Source organism: Channa argus, chromosome 20 (assembly GCF_033026475.1).
Source record: "Channa argus isolate prfri chromosome 20, Channa argus male v1.0, whole genome shotgun sequence".
NCBI classification, from domain to species: domain Eukaryota; kingdom Metazoa; phylum Chordata; class Actinopteri; order Anabantiformes; family Channidae; genus Channa; species Channa argus.
This window is the reverse complement of record NC_090216.1, coordinates 9,362,755-9,377,001: the sequence shown is the minus strand read 5'-3', so window position 1 is coordinate 9,377,001 and position 14,247 is coordinate 9,362,755. Positions and strand designations below refer to the sequence as shown.

At 39.7% G+C, this 14,247-nt stretch overlaps 1 protein-coding gene and 1 long non-coding RNA gene across 2 annotated transcripts; one reads left to right on the top strand and one right to left on the bottom strand.

The window, feature by feature from the left end:
* Window positions 1-614: 614 nt before the first annotated feature.
* On the bottom strand, window positions 615-13,640 carry cpn1 (carboxypeptidase N, polypeptide 1). The gene is made up of 9 exons (XM_067488534.1): window positions 13,106-13,640; window positions 10,317-10,513; window positions 8,917-9,072; window positions 4,700-4,876; window positions 4,466-4,577; window positions 2,758-2,897; window positions 1,991-2,090; window positions 1,246-1,364; window positions 615-1,105 (listed from the first exon to the last, which is right to left on the bottom strand). The coding sequence occupies exons 1-9, from the start codon at window positions 13,341-13,343 to the stop codon at window positions 995-997; spliced, it is 1,350 nt and encodes a 449-aa protein (XP_067344635.1). The 5' UTR covers window positions 13,344-13,640; the 3' UTR covers window positions 615-994.
* Window positions 9,080-10,308, top strand: LOC137105844 (uncharacterized). The gene is made up of 3 exons (XR_010911869.1): window positions 9,080-9,243; window positions 9,417-9,535; window positions 9,668-10,308. It is a non-coding gene; the product is annotated as an uncharacterized lncRNA (long non-coding RNA).
* Window positions 13,641-14,247: the final 607 nt, after the last annotated feature.

The following is a 14,247-nucleotide window of genomic DNA, read 5'->3' as shown; positions in this document are numbered from 1 at the left end:
ATGACTTGTGTTTGGCTCAGAGAGGGAGACAAGGAAGGAGAGGAAGACATTGCCAGAGAAGACATAAGATGTGACATTAATGAAAAAATGTGGCCAAATGCAGAACAGAGGGCATGAATTAAAATTACTTTGCAATACGTGAATGGAATCCAAAAATGTAACTGAAGCAAATTGCTGCATGGTTGATTCATTCTTGTTACAATATAGAATAATTTTGTATATGCAATGAAGTGCAAAGGTCCAGTGAGCTAAGAGTGACAGTGTTTGCTTCCTGAGTGAGACACATTGCCAGTGTTTTGCATGAATGAGCTTATTTTGATGATGTGTTTGGTTGGTGAAAAGAACTGTTTAGCTGAGATGCATGTTTGTTATGCAGATGGTGTGAAGAGTTTTGAAAGAGTAATTTCAGTATTGACCAATGCTTGTTAGCAATTGAAAAAAACTTTAACAGAGTAAGATCAGTTTTTTTGTTAGATTCTAATCTATCGCAATGTAATTATTATTTACCATTTATTGTATTATTGCTATTATAAGGCAACGCAAAACAAATAATGCCACTTACTCAAATGAATTAAATGACACTGAACAGACAGAAAAAAAGGGAACATACAGTATGAAGAGATAATACATTTTATTTTTACTTTCAGTTGTCATTATTATAATAATCAAAATTAAAAAAGGTCCTTTACAAATACAGGATAGACTGTGACTGTGTTCATACAAATCAACACTGCTACAGTACATAAATACACCAGGCTTGCAACAATTTCTTAATAGAGACACAGAGTTTATATTTTTGAGTGACAAACACAAAACAAATACACTGGGACATACATCATTTTGGGACTACAAAGGTAAAATGACATACATACATTATGGTCATTTATCATTTCCATAATTTACATATGCATGTAAGCATATATAGCTGTATATGTATGTTTTTTGTGAGACTTTCAGAGTACGTTTGTGTGTTGACTGAACCATTGTCCATGTCTCATCTAGGGCCGAGTTTAAAGGGCGCCTTGAGAGATGAGAGGTTCTTCTTGCCGTTGTGGTGCTTCACTTTCAGGTGTTGTTTTGGTGCCGTTTTCAAGTAAAAATTAAGCTGTCAGAAAAGATATGAGAAACAAGGAGTGAATGAGAAAGGCAGACGGCAAATACAGCCCAGATGAGCATACAGGTCTTGTCAGTGTTTCTTTAAAAGCATGTTTGAGCTCCTCCCTACCTATCATTCCAACAACCCACCTGAATGGCTTCAGCCGGTCCCACTGTGACAGTGCTGGTGAAGGGGGCATAACCTGGTGCAGAGGCTGTCACAGTGTAGGTGCCTGGTAACAGGAGTCTGAAATAGTCACCATCCACTCCTGGAAAAGCGCATATGAGAAGCTGAAATATTTATACAGAATGCATAACGGTGGCAGATAAAGGTAGAGATGTAACATTGTAAACATTCAAATGCAAGCCCTGCCATGAAATGATACTAAGTTAAATGATAATATTTTCACCCTCTTTAATGAAAGTGTAAAAGTAATTGTACCCAGCATTCAGACAAAATAGACACAGCGTTTCACTGTTGTATATTATGCCATTGATTAATTAGGCCTAATAAAAAATGCATTCATGTGTTAATGCTTTATTGTGTTTGGTCAACTTAGACCTAATTTGAGATCCTCAGTATGCTGTTGGATGATATATAAAGTAGTATGAAATTAAAATACTCACATTAATCTTTATGTGTACACTGTAGTTTGCCTTAATTTAAAAGTGCATTTCCACCTTGGTCCACTAGAGGATGGCTTGTTTCTTTCTAGTGTGAGGATGGTTTTTCCTACACTTTTTTGGATACTTTCTCAGGCTAGGACAATATCATCGTATTTGCCAAAACCCCATTGACATATTTCTTCAACAGACGCACCGGTGACTACGAACCTCATGGGAATAACAACCACATCTGTATCAACATAATAACATCCCTCTAACTGCTTCTTACCACTGGTCACATCGTGATGGATGCCAGCTACTGAGATCTCAGCATTGCCAATAGGGTTGTTGTTTTCATCGTAGACCATGCCTTTAATCCCATGGTGCACCTAAAAAAGGAAAAACATGCCACTATTACTTTTTGGAAATTTTGGACTACCCAAAATACTATGTGCAACATATGCTAGTAAATAAGTTACATAACAGAGACCCGTTTTGTATTTGAATGGTACCGCAGAATGCAGTATTAATTATAGGCTAAGTCATGTCAAAAACTAGATTTCCAAAGTAAATATTAACCCCCTCGAGTGTCAGTGGTCTGCAACATACGAAACAAGAACAGTACAGGAACAGTAACTACAAACCCTGGGAAAACCCCGAGAAAAGGTACGTTTCTCTGAGCCTTCCCCTGTGACTTCGGGAACACTATTATGGGCAATGTATCACTGTATTTCATCTCCGTAAGATAAAAGACATTTTGTCTTCACACCAAGGCCTTTTTTTCTATCCTTGATGGAAGGTAAAAGTCAGTTAACTTGTATTTCATGCAGCTCACTTTGAGTCATTTTATCCAAGTAACCCCAGCCAGTATTTATAAGAAGCCAAAGTATTGGATTCTTGACTCTTGGCACATGTGTTTCTGAGTTTAACTGCACAGTGTGTGTTAGTGTTGTGTGCATGTAGTAATTGCAATACATTTTTGCTGTATGTGTGTTTGTATGTGTGTGTGTGTCTGGGTGTTTGTGTGCGTGTGCGTGTGTGTATGTGTGCTCCGACCTGTTCCAAGTATGAAACCAGGGCTTCCCGGTTGCCAAGCCATTCTCTGGGCAGAGCTGCTGCAGGAGGAAACTTATCGCAGCTCAGTTCCAGGGTGATCTCAAAACAGTTGGTGTACAGGTAGTTAAAGTCCTGCATACCTGAAATGCAAATTAGTTCAGTAAGTACTAGTAGTAAGTAATTTTTTTTTAAAAGTATACTATTACTGACTCAAAAGCCACATGTACATTGGTTTGGGCAGTTTTGGAGAAACTTGATGCTAAAAGTTGAATGGAAGTTAATTAGACTGTCACTAATGGCTTTTTGAAGCACTGATTTCTTTTCAAGCTTTCTATAAACTGACTATGTAGAGTTGCAAAACTTACAGCAGATACTTTCCACCGAAGCCTAATGCATAGGAGGGCATGTTTGGGAGGTAATGTTTAAATGGAACTGCGTAGCTCATGACATAACACTTCTTCTTGGAGTTAAAATAAACATGACATGCTCCTACAAACTAAAAATGTGGGTGTTTTCATTTGATTCAAAAAACTCGCATGACTCAAGTAAAAAGCTCTAAAGTTCCACATTCCATAGAAGAATTGAGACCAGACCAGGACTTACAGATCAAAGAGGTGGGTGATGTTATTATTGCAGTTATATATTCATTGAGATTCAATTTGGTGTTCTGTGACTTCAGAGCATTACTGTAAGTATTCATCGAAGTTCCTCAAACCCTTAAACAAACAAGGGAAGATATGGCCTTCAAGTTAGTTGCTAATGCCAGAGCTTGTTTAACTCCCAGTGGGCTGTGAATGGCCAATGTGAGTAAATGATAGATAAATAAACCACGTTAGCAGCATCATCGAGCACTGTGGTGCAGACAAATTTGCAGAAATAAGCCTCAAATATTCACTCATTTTATTTTATAGTTGCAACTACTGTAGAGGACACAAAATGTGCGTAGGTGCTAAGGAGGCATTTCATAACACAAAAACAACATATTTCAGTTAAAATTAAATACAAAATATGGGAAATGGTATATGTTTAAAGACTGACCATATCTCCAACCAAACTGCCGCTGGCTTAGTTGGTTTTAGCACATATATTTATGCTATATATATGAATTCTGTCCTTCTTATATAACTACTGTTCTTAAAACATGAAATCTTTTTTATTCTCTCATTTTAGTCAACTATCTGTGGTTATTTGCAAGCATGCTAACTGTGCAGCTGTTGGTCTACAGGAGGTGAAGAGCTTAAAGCCAGGAGGAGAACACACAGGCCTCAGGAGGTGTTGGAGTGTTCATGACGACACTGGGACATTCCAGGTATTTTGTTCAATGCTGCAGACTGTGCCAGTGCCTGCCATCAATCATGCAGGTGGCCTTGGATTTCTTTAGAATGAGAATGGTAATGGATGCTCTCCAACACCCGGATGGAATTCTGGATGTGTATAGTGAATGTGTTTTGTATACACAAGAAGAAGCTAGTCGGGATTGTGCTTCACAGTACTGTGGGAAAATGAGGTAGTTATCACTGTACATTTTAATTTCTTTAACTAAGTCAGTGTATATACTGTATTGTGTGCTGCTGGGTTATTGTCAATGAAGTGGTCTGATTATCATACAGCATTTAAAAAAAATGTGCACTGCATGTTTTAAGGCAACCTTCCTCTTAAAGAGACTAGAACCACTCAGGTCTGAAGGTTAATCTTGAAGCTAGCTCACCTTTGGACAGAGAATACCAGCTGGCTCCATTGGTGATCCCTTCTTCAAAGAAGTCCCCACAGTTCCAGCCCTTGTGCATCCAGCTGTGAGCATATGAGTAGGTCCTCGCCAACTGTCATAAAATGCAAATGCAAGCGCCCAGTCACCCACAACGTGCTTTCACGCACTTGCAACAGACAATGAGGAATTCAGATACGTGTAACATCTGGTAAGAATTTTTAATCTGTAACCCACCTGTCTGAAGAGCTTGTCATCTGGGGTGGCCGCATTTGTGGTCCTCCCTCGAATTCTGGAATCTCTCGACTTGTCGAAGGGGTAATTGGCCACAACAGCTCCTCCGTGGAGGTTGGCCGACAGGACAAAATTGTAGTTTTGCATCCATTTTATGATTGCCAAAGTCTCTGGTTCAACCTGCAGAAAATATTTAGGGAGTTCTCAACAAAGTAGCTCATATTGTAACTTTTACAACTGATAAACTTCCAAGACAATGTTAAGGAACTTTTTATATACACACACACTGACACATAATCGAACTACTCATTGCACTGAAGTGTAGTATTTACACATTACGTTCTTTTAGCAGATGTCCAACCATTACTACTGGTAAATAAATCCATAAATTATTCCCCAAACAAACAGACCTAATGTCATATTAGTGTCTGTTAGACCTACAAAATACTCTTGATAATTATATTAAAGTGTTACACATACAGACGTTTACCTTATCCCTGACATTAACCAAACAACATCAGTGGACTGAAGACATCTGGTTTTCTTTTCACCCGCAACCACTGAATTCTCTTGGACTGCTATCTGGACAAATCCTACTTTCCTCTCCTCAATCATGTTCACATATTTTCTGTGGGATGTTTTTCTTTTAACCTATTTTTCACTTTTAGGTGATCAGGATTATTTTTAGACAATTTCCTTCTTTTTTAACCTCAACTACTTATTAAGGCTCTGAGTGAATCAGGTATTGTAGCATTTGTTAAAGTAACCTGTTTTGAGTTTTGGGTCTGGAATTCAGGGTGTAAGATGAGTTTACAAGATGACAAAAGGCTTTAGTAAAAGCTGCCAAGACGGAACCATGACAGTCATATTAAATTTACACCATATATGTAAATTTAAATTTAAATATATTTTTTTCTAAAACATTAATCTTGTTCATGGTTGGCTTCAATGCTACAAAAGAGTGTTAACACATACTAATTTTACTATTTTCCATCACATTCTGAAAAAAAACACCAAGATACATAAATGAAACAGATGCAATCGTTGCATTGCAGCAGACGTCTTAAACCTTTAAATTCCAGCTTAGATCGCCTTTATTTGCTTTTTCTCACATCGCTCCTGACTGTATGTCATGCATGAACACGGGGAATAATACCTCTCCCAGAGAAGGTTATGTAGGACAATAAAGTCAGTCTGGTTCTGTTCAATAACATTTAGGCCAATAGAAGCCCTCTGGCTTTGAATTCAGTAGATGTACCCAAGAAGTGGGACAGGTATTTATTATCTGTTGATCTTTATATACAGTCACACATGCTTCGAACCATGGTATAGAATTATGTATGAGGATACATTATCTCTCTCTCATACACACACACGCCCGCGCGCATGCAAAACAAAAAGTCAAACAACTCAGCAGACCGAGGGAATACCACAACATCCTAGATACAAAAAAACACACATATTTTGGGTTTGTTGACATACACTTTAAGTTTAGGTTTCACACAGTGTGAGGCATGTTCTCTCCAGACTAACCAACTGCCAGTGGACACTCTTGCAAACGCTGGCTTCCTGGTGTGAGGTCGGCTCTTTTTCAGGGGCTGTGTAAATACAGTATAAACAGACCCTGCTGTCAGTCTGTGCGTAGGGGAAAACATTAAAACATGGATGAATGTAACCATGACAAATGTACACCAGAAGATTCTGAGATGAGAACAAGTGCAGGTCCTATTTTTAAATCCATTTTGAGGTTCAGACTATATTCTTTGACACAGCAATCTAATTATCTACTTATTATTAGGTGTAAGATCACTCTCCTAGCCGTGAACATATTTCTACTCTGTCCTGTTTAAGTTTGTTTTCATTTGTAGAACAGACTGTCATCACTTGCCTAATTTAAATGTATGACGACTGAGCCTGCAGGTCAACATGAGTGCGTGCGGTTTCATTTAGACTTTGAGGATGTAACCCCGAACCAGCATGAATGAGGTATCTGTAGCAGTGGCACAGTTAGTCTTTTGTGTATTTCTTTAAGGTGACAGTCATGTGCCAGCTTGTGACTGGAGCGACCTGTGTTTTAGTGAAGGAACAAATAAATGGAGCTGCATTTATATATATTCCATATACATTTCATCACGTATACTGTACATTTCCATATTAAGTGTATATGAAGAACACTCAGTCTGTCTGGACATTTAGACTATGAGTGCAAGAGACTTACGATGTGTGATCATTGCTTTTCAGCTTTTCTTTTTCTTTTTTCATTTTTTAATGGTTTATGGTTTCAACCTGTGTTTTTTAGTTTTCTTATCATATTTTTAATTGACCATACCTGTTCTGAATGTACAAAATAAAATGTTTAACTTTTTACTGAAGCCAATATTTCTAATTATTGTGGCTGAGTGGCTAACGCTGCTGCCTCACAGCACCGGTTTCCTCCCACATGCATGTTAGAATTAATTCATTAATTAATTGTTGAATCTAAAATTGCCCGTAGGTGTGAATGTGAGTGTGAATGGTTGTCTGTCTGTGTGTGTCTCTCCGTCGCCCTGCGATACACTGGCAATCTGTCCAGGGTGTACCCCGCCTCTCGCCCCTGCGACCCACATAGGATAAGCAGTGACATATAATTGATGGATGGATGAATATTAGGTAAACACATAATGTCAAAAAATCTGTGCTTTTTTTCTCCAAAGAATACTTTTGATTTTAGTTGTTTTACAAAGGGGGCATTGCATCACAAATTTTTCGTAAGTTTGTGTTAGTACATTTTAAATATTGTCTATTAACATTAACACTACTATACCACAATCTAAAATAATGCAGACTCAGTTATTCCTGATTATATTGTAATAACATGATGGCTAAATAGTGTTACAGTTTTTTTACTTTGGATACATGAAATAATTTGTGATTATATTTTAGAGACTCTGTTATCAAGCAGTTATAACCCTCAGTTGCCAAAGCAGACACAAGGGAAGAGCAATTTATCATAAACACTTCACTAAAAGGAATTTTGTGAATTTTACAGTGAACCCAGTTTGCCTTGTAGTGTCTGCTGAAGATAAGACAATTTTAAAGGACACATGCCAAAGAATCTGACCTTAATACTGGTGTAGAGGGAAAACTGAACTGAACTGATCCAACAGATCAGCTGTAAAAATGTTTTTTCTCTTAAAGGATAAGGTTAATGTACCTAATATTTTTCACAGTGCAGAGAAGGTTTGCATTATATTTACAGTTTAATGTTTTTTGAAGAAGCACTGTGCTTAAGAAATGGGTTATAATGGTCTCATAGCAGATATTCCCCACCAACCAGAATAGAGGTTGTAGAGACGATCAGTTCTGATGGTTTACATTTTATATACAGTATATCTCATCAGCTAAGACAGACTGGCAACCTGCCCAAGGTGTGCTACACCTTTCACCCAGTGACAGCTGGGATTGGCTCTAACACCACCACAACCATTAACAGGATATACAGATAGGGTCACGAATGGATTAATATATCATCAGGTGTAATTCCAAAAGTCTAAAAGGTTTAGATTCATATCTCATAGCTTACAGAGTGGTTGGAGTTAATCTCGCACATAAAATGCCAATGTCAAAACAAAATGAAAGTAAGATGTAAGAATATTTTTAGATATGCTTGGGTTCCACTCATCTAAATTGGAAAGAGTAACGCCTGTTTCAGTTTGCAAAGGCAAATGGCCTCCATCTGACCCAGAGAAAGAAAAGAACAGTTTATGTGAATACATAAAACTGTGGCCTGGGTTGTGCAGTAAGATAAGCAAACACATCCACCCAAACGGGTCAGACTGAACAGGCACACACAACTGGGTTACTTATTTTCCTTAAATGTATGGACAGTTTTGAATTATTTAGTTAAAGCTCAACTGACCCATATAGTCTGACCCATGAGTTTGTTTCTGTCAACAAAGTTAACGCCAAGATAACTCAGCAATGTTACAGCTGCTCATGACGCACACATATTTGCACACACACGGATAAATGGTGTCTAGTCTGTGTGCCTCCTAAGTGTTGATTCAAGATTCAAGATTCAAGATCCAAGATTCAAACAACTTTATTGATCCCGTAGGGAAATTGTGTTGCCTTGTTACAGCTGCTCTCCACGTGGAAAGTAGAAAAGAAAGGAAAAAACTTCCACCACACAAAGACAATAAACAAGTACAAGTACAAACTACTGATCCAGTAGCGCTGACCTGTTGCTCCCAGTTGTCCGGCAGGGGCAGGTGGTGGTTTCGTCCCTTTGTTTTCTCGTAGTAATACATGAGTGCATTCAAGTCTGGGAAGTTTCGGTTCAGATCAATATCTCTAGCGTTTCCTCGACCCACCAGGTAGCCATTGAACTCTGGACCCTGTTTGCCAACAAGACAAAAAATCAAGTTATTTAAACAGCACATTTGGTTGGGTTAACTTTTTTGTTTTTTTCCACCAGATTGACTGAAATGTTGCTTTGTGGCTTTGGGGATTTTTTGTATTTTGAGCCTAAGAAATCAGAATGCTTGGAGTAAAGTTAAAGCAACACAGTAAGCAAATTGTTTTCTCAAAAGGTTCCCTGGGGTTCATAATTCACAATGATTCATCTGTTCTCTGAACAATCAAAAACAAAGCAAACGAGTGAAAATGGATGAAAAAGGACGATTTGAGCTACTTGTTGGATTACAATGAAATTTATTACAAACATCCATGTTTCCCTTAGGATGGACCGCAGAAACCCTGATGAGGTCTTTGGTTTGGAACAAAGCTGCTGAACTATCAAAGCAAAGATGTTCTTGAGTTACCTCTTTTGACAGTAGGAGCATATTTTGTACAAGCTATGTAAGTATTTCCATGCAGGCTTCTACAAGTCTGTCCGATCAGCTGTAGTCGACAAAATGAACCGGCTGAACTTGAAATCTTTTTAAATATCACATTTTGTGAACATAAAATAATAGATTGTTTTTTCCACAGAAGCTTAAAAACAACCCCAGATCAGCACTGTGCCGTCTAGGAAGCTGGAAAATGAAACAATTTTCCCATGGTTACCCAGATGCTGCTGCACCCAAACATCTGTTGATGCAGTAAATTATAGTGCGGTGTGTATGGGTTGTGTGAGTGGCCAGCAAGTGGCAAAGGGAGCGAATGCCATCTGCAACTGGCCTCTTAAGGACATATAATTAGTCTTGACGAAATTGTGTGCACATGTATATGTTTGTGTTCAAAGGATTTGCACGTGTGTCTGTTGTTTCACAGCCCATAAACAGTAATTACTACTCCAAGTAGAGAGCTGGAAGCTGGTAAATGGGATTACTACAGACATTAGCAAAGAGTGGAAGAAAATGATATGATGGGCTACTCACCCGTAACACACACATATTGTTTTTAAATAAAAACATACACCTTTACATATAAATGGAGCTGTGTGATGTGTGTTTCTACCATTTCCACTAGCAGGGACACAATCAAGACAAAATGTGGAAACGTTTTCTCCATAAGTGGCACATGATTGCTCAAGAAAAACAGCCGAAGGTGCCCTTAAGGGAGATTTTCCCCTGTTTTTCGCGTTGTTGTTTTTGGGATGCAGAGCCCTGGAGCGAACTTATAGCAGGGTGTACGTTACCTGTCTGGCAGCGACTTCGTAGCCGTCAGGGTTCATGGAGGGCAGGATGTGGATGCGTGTGTCATGGATCAACCTCATGATCCTCTGGTTTCCTGCCCGATACTCCTCGCAAAGAAACTGGGAGAGCTTAATAAGCAGCTCACGGCCGAGCACTTCGTTGCCGTGCATGTTGCCCACGTACTTGAACTCAGGCTCCACTGGGGAGGAAGTGGAGACATGGGGAGGGGAGATCAGGTCAAAAAGCCACAAACAGCTGCTCTGTGTGACATAAAAATGGCTTCCTAAGCACACACACAAGTACACAGACGTGTACGCACACTGCATAAAAATACTGTGGACTGACTTTTTAAATGAGTGATGACACTTCATCAGCATTGTGTTGATCAAGACACAATTCATTTCTGTTAGACTTTCTATTTTCCAACAACTTGAGAGTAATCTGCTTTAAAGACATTATCATTAGGCTGCCTGGCTAAGAGCAAGTGGACAAGGATACTAGGCAGGAAACTAGACATTTCCCAGTGAGACGTGCTATATCTGTCTTTCCCATTGTAAATCATGAAATGTCTATGCATAACAAGCAGTAAAATACTTATGCAGGACAGACATTAAGGCTCACAGTTCAGTCAGATATTCCAGTTTGTTATGCTGGTACCAGTTTATAGTCTCAAGCCACAAGCAGAGACAAGGACCAGGCTACAGATGTCTGTTAGTTTCTTCTTTCTAACACTACATTCAGTGAGTTTTTGTATTTTTAAACGTGTGTCATAACCAACACTGACTTAAATTATATCAATGGAAGGAATTTATCAGATTCCATGCGGGTCCCTCTGGAGCCACTAAAGCAGCACTACTCTCCAGTGCCTGTAAAAGGACTTTGATGTGACTTTCATGTTGAGTTTTGCTCTTTTGCTAAAAGGATGATCACAGTGGCCAAAACTCCTAATTGTATCAAACTGTAGAAGAATTCATCTGTATGCTTTGTGTTTCTTTTTCATTTCAAAATCTTGCTTTATTATTATCGATAAGATTTTCAAACAATTGCTGTTTCTTGATAAGGATGGTTGTGACATAGGTAAGCGAGTCTGATGACAACTGATTGAATTATTTTCATAAACAGGATCATCTCTCTGGGTAACATGAACCGATTGGGTGAGACAACTATCCAAACATTCTCCCTCTTTGCATAGTGTTTGCCTTCTTCCCAGAGGTCCTTTCATTAATCACACCTGCTGCTACAACTGCTGCGAGGGAACCAAGGGCGCCAAACTCTGCAGCTTCAAGACTGACCTCTGGAGCGATTGGTGGTGTAACTTGAGAACTGTGTCAAGGAGGTCATAATACTGCACTGTAATACTGCATTTTTTGTATTTGTGACATGAATAACTAATTGAAGGTTCATGAGGACTTAGAGTATGTGGGTGAGCAGATCCTTCAAAATGTATGAACACCCTGCACCAATTGCTTCAGGCACCCAAATGGCAGCTTGGCACTGCAATTTGCCTGCTTTTCTTTAAGACGAGGCCAGCTGGCTCCGAGGTCAGAAAAAGCGTTGGCTCTAGAGTTCCTCTTAAAAAAACATGCATGTGACAGCAGCATGTGACAAACATGAACTTTCTGAAGGATACAAAAGAGGGTTGACCTAGACAAAACCTTGGGTCACTCCCCTCCAAGAAGTGCACAGTTCCTGTTTTGGACCCTCGGTCACCTTGCAACAGAACAGGGCCACATCCTTCTATTCTACTGAAGGAAGCCCTTACGTGTTCAAATGCAGAAGAAAGTGCTAGCTCAGCTCCAGCCAAAACTGCATTCCTTGCAGTCGTTTTTTCAAGTAGCTGCTATCACAAATGCAAGAATGGAAAAAAAACACTCTACTATGTCACACAGATTTCATACACGTTATTATCTCCACAAGGCCTGTTTTCAGTCCAAACATTAGCTGTAATGAGGTTATGGTTTTCAATTTCCAACCAATGTACAAATAAACACCTGAAGAGCGGATTTAAAGGTTAGGAGAGGAAAGAGAGACGTGCAAAAACAAGCAAAGCTTTAGCAAGAGATGAAAAAACATGCTGAAGCTCTTCTCTTGGCACTTTGCTTTCAATTTGTTCTCCCTGAGTAATTTTGCTTGCTTTGTCCCTCACTTATAAGTTGCTTTGGATAAAAGGGTCTAAAACGTAAATGTAAGAGTGGGTTTATGGCTAGAGTCTTTTTTCACTCAAACAAAACCCAATTATTTTGTGAGCGGTTGGATGGCAAAAACAGAATCTGAAAAACTGGAAATGAATCACAGATGTTGACTTAATTCTTTCACTTTTGCTTTTTCATGATGCTTTTGAATTTTCCACAGTCACTACTGATGTTTATCACAGAAGCCAGATAGGGATAACTCCCCCTTCTTCATCATCGCGTTAAAGCCACGCAGGAATTCAGCTCCATAAAGCTAAATCGAAAGCTTGCATTTCATCTCCCGAAGAAAGGAACAGAGCCCCCACTCTCTGCAGCTCAAGCTGCAAAACAAATGGGCAGACAAGTGACAGGGTCTGGGCATAAAAAATCATTTGAAATCCATTTGCCCTACTGCTGGAACATTTCATCATGTTGTCCTTTGTGGAAAGAGCATAAGGTTGCTCCGAATTAGAAACTAATTTAAACTGATTTAAATGTATGTTTAAAAAGAAATATCTGTTTTTATGAAGAGTTCCTTGATGACTCTATCACCCTCAATGAAAACACTTTTGATGTTGATGTAATCTGCCCATTCAAGCAATGAATCAGGTGTTACTCACATGCTTCATGGATGCCCGGGTTATCGCTGAACTCCAGCACATAGAGGTGGCGCCTCTCTACACTACGCCCGATGCTGTAGATGCGCGTGATGTAAGGGCATTCATTCTGCACTGAAAACAGGGCTCGCACCATGTCCTCGTATCGGTGATGCTGGAAGTCTGAGCTTGGAGACACTAGGAGCCCCATCAGCCCCAGCAGGAGAGCACAGAGCCACGGGAGAGTCCACCTCTGCTGCATGGTCCTCAGCCCAAGTTGTGCAGCACAGGAGGAGAGTAGGCTGGTGAAGAGGCTGCCTACAACTATGCAACACACTCACACCCACTCACTCACACATACACACACACACACACACACACACAAACATACACACACACACACACACACACACACACATACACACAGATATATAAATCTCTTTACACACCAAGCATGCTGCCTTCTCCCTGCTCGCTCTTTTCCTTTCTTGTTTCCCTTCTTTCTCCTGCTCTCCCTCCTCCCACATACAGTCCTCACACTGAAGAGCAAGTAAGGACAGCCCCTCGCTCCTTCTTTGTCTCACCCTCCTCCTCCAACAGCTGCTTCTCTCCCTCTCTCTCTTTCCCTTTGGGTCCTTGTCAACTACACGCTACTTGCTTTACTGGCGCTTAGAATGTTTCTGCTTCAAGTAGTTCGACCCACAGCCCTGTGAGCTCTCTCAACACACAATCTGAATTTTATTTTGTCCTTGAGACACTCATTTTCTATCCCTTTCTTTGTCTCTAACTATTGTGCTTTACTCCCTTCCTGGGAAAGAGGGGTTGTTTCCATGGCACTGCTCTCCCAACCCCTGAAGCCCTCAATCATCCATTCATTAAGTCTTAAGTCAACACACAACCCCTGCATGTGTATGTGTGTGTGCATGCACGTGTGCTTAAACCCCTCTGATGAATCAGTGTGAGCTCATTCGCAACCTTTGGTCTGGTTTTGTTGTTTTTGTTGTCTCTGACACTACATGCAAACATACTGAAGAAAACCATAGGAAAACCGTGTACTGAATGATCATACATGACCCAGAAAGACACGAAAGACCAACTGCTGCATTTAAACTTCCAACAGACACCAGTGGATGTCAAGATATGCAACATGCACCCCCCCCGCCAAC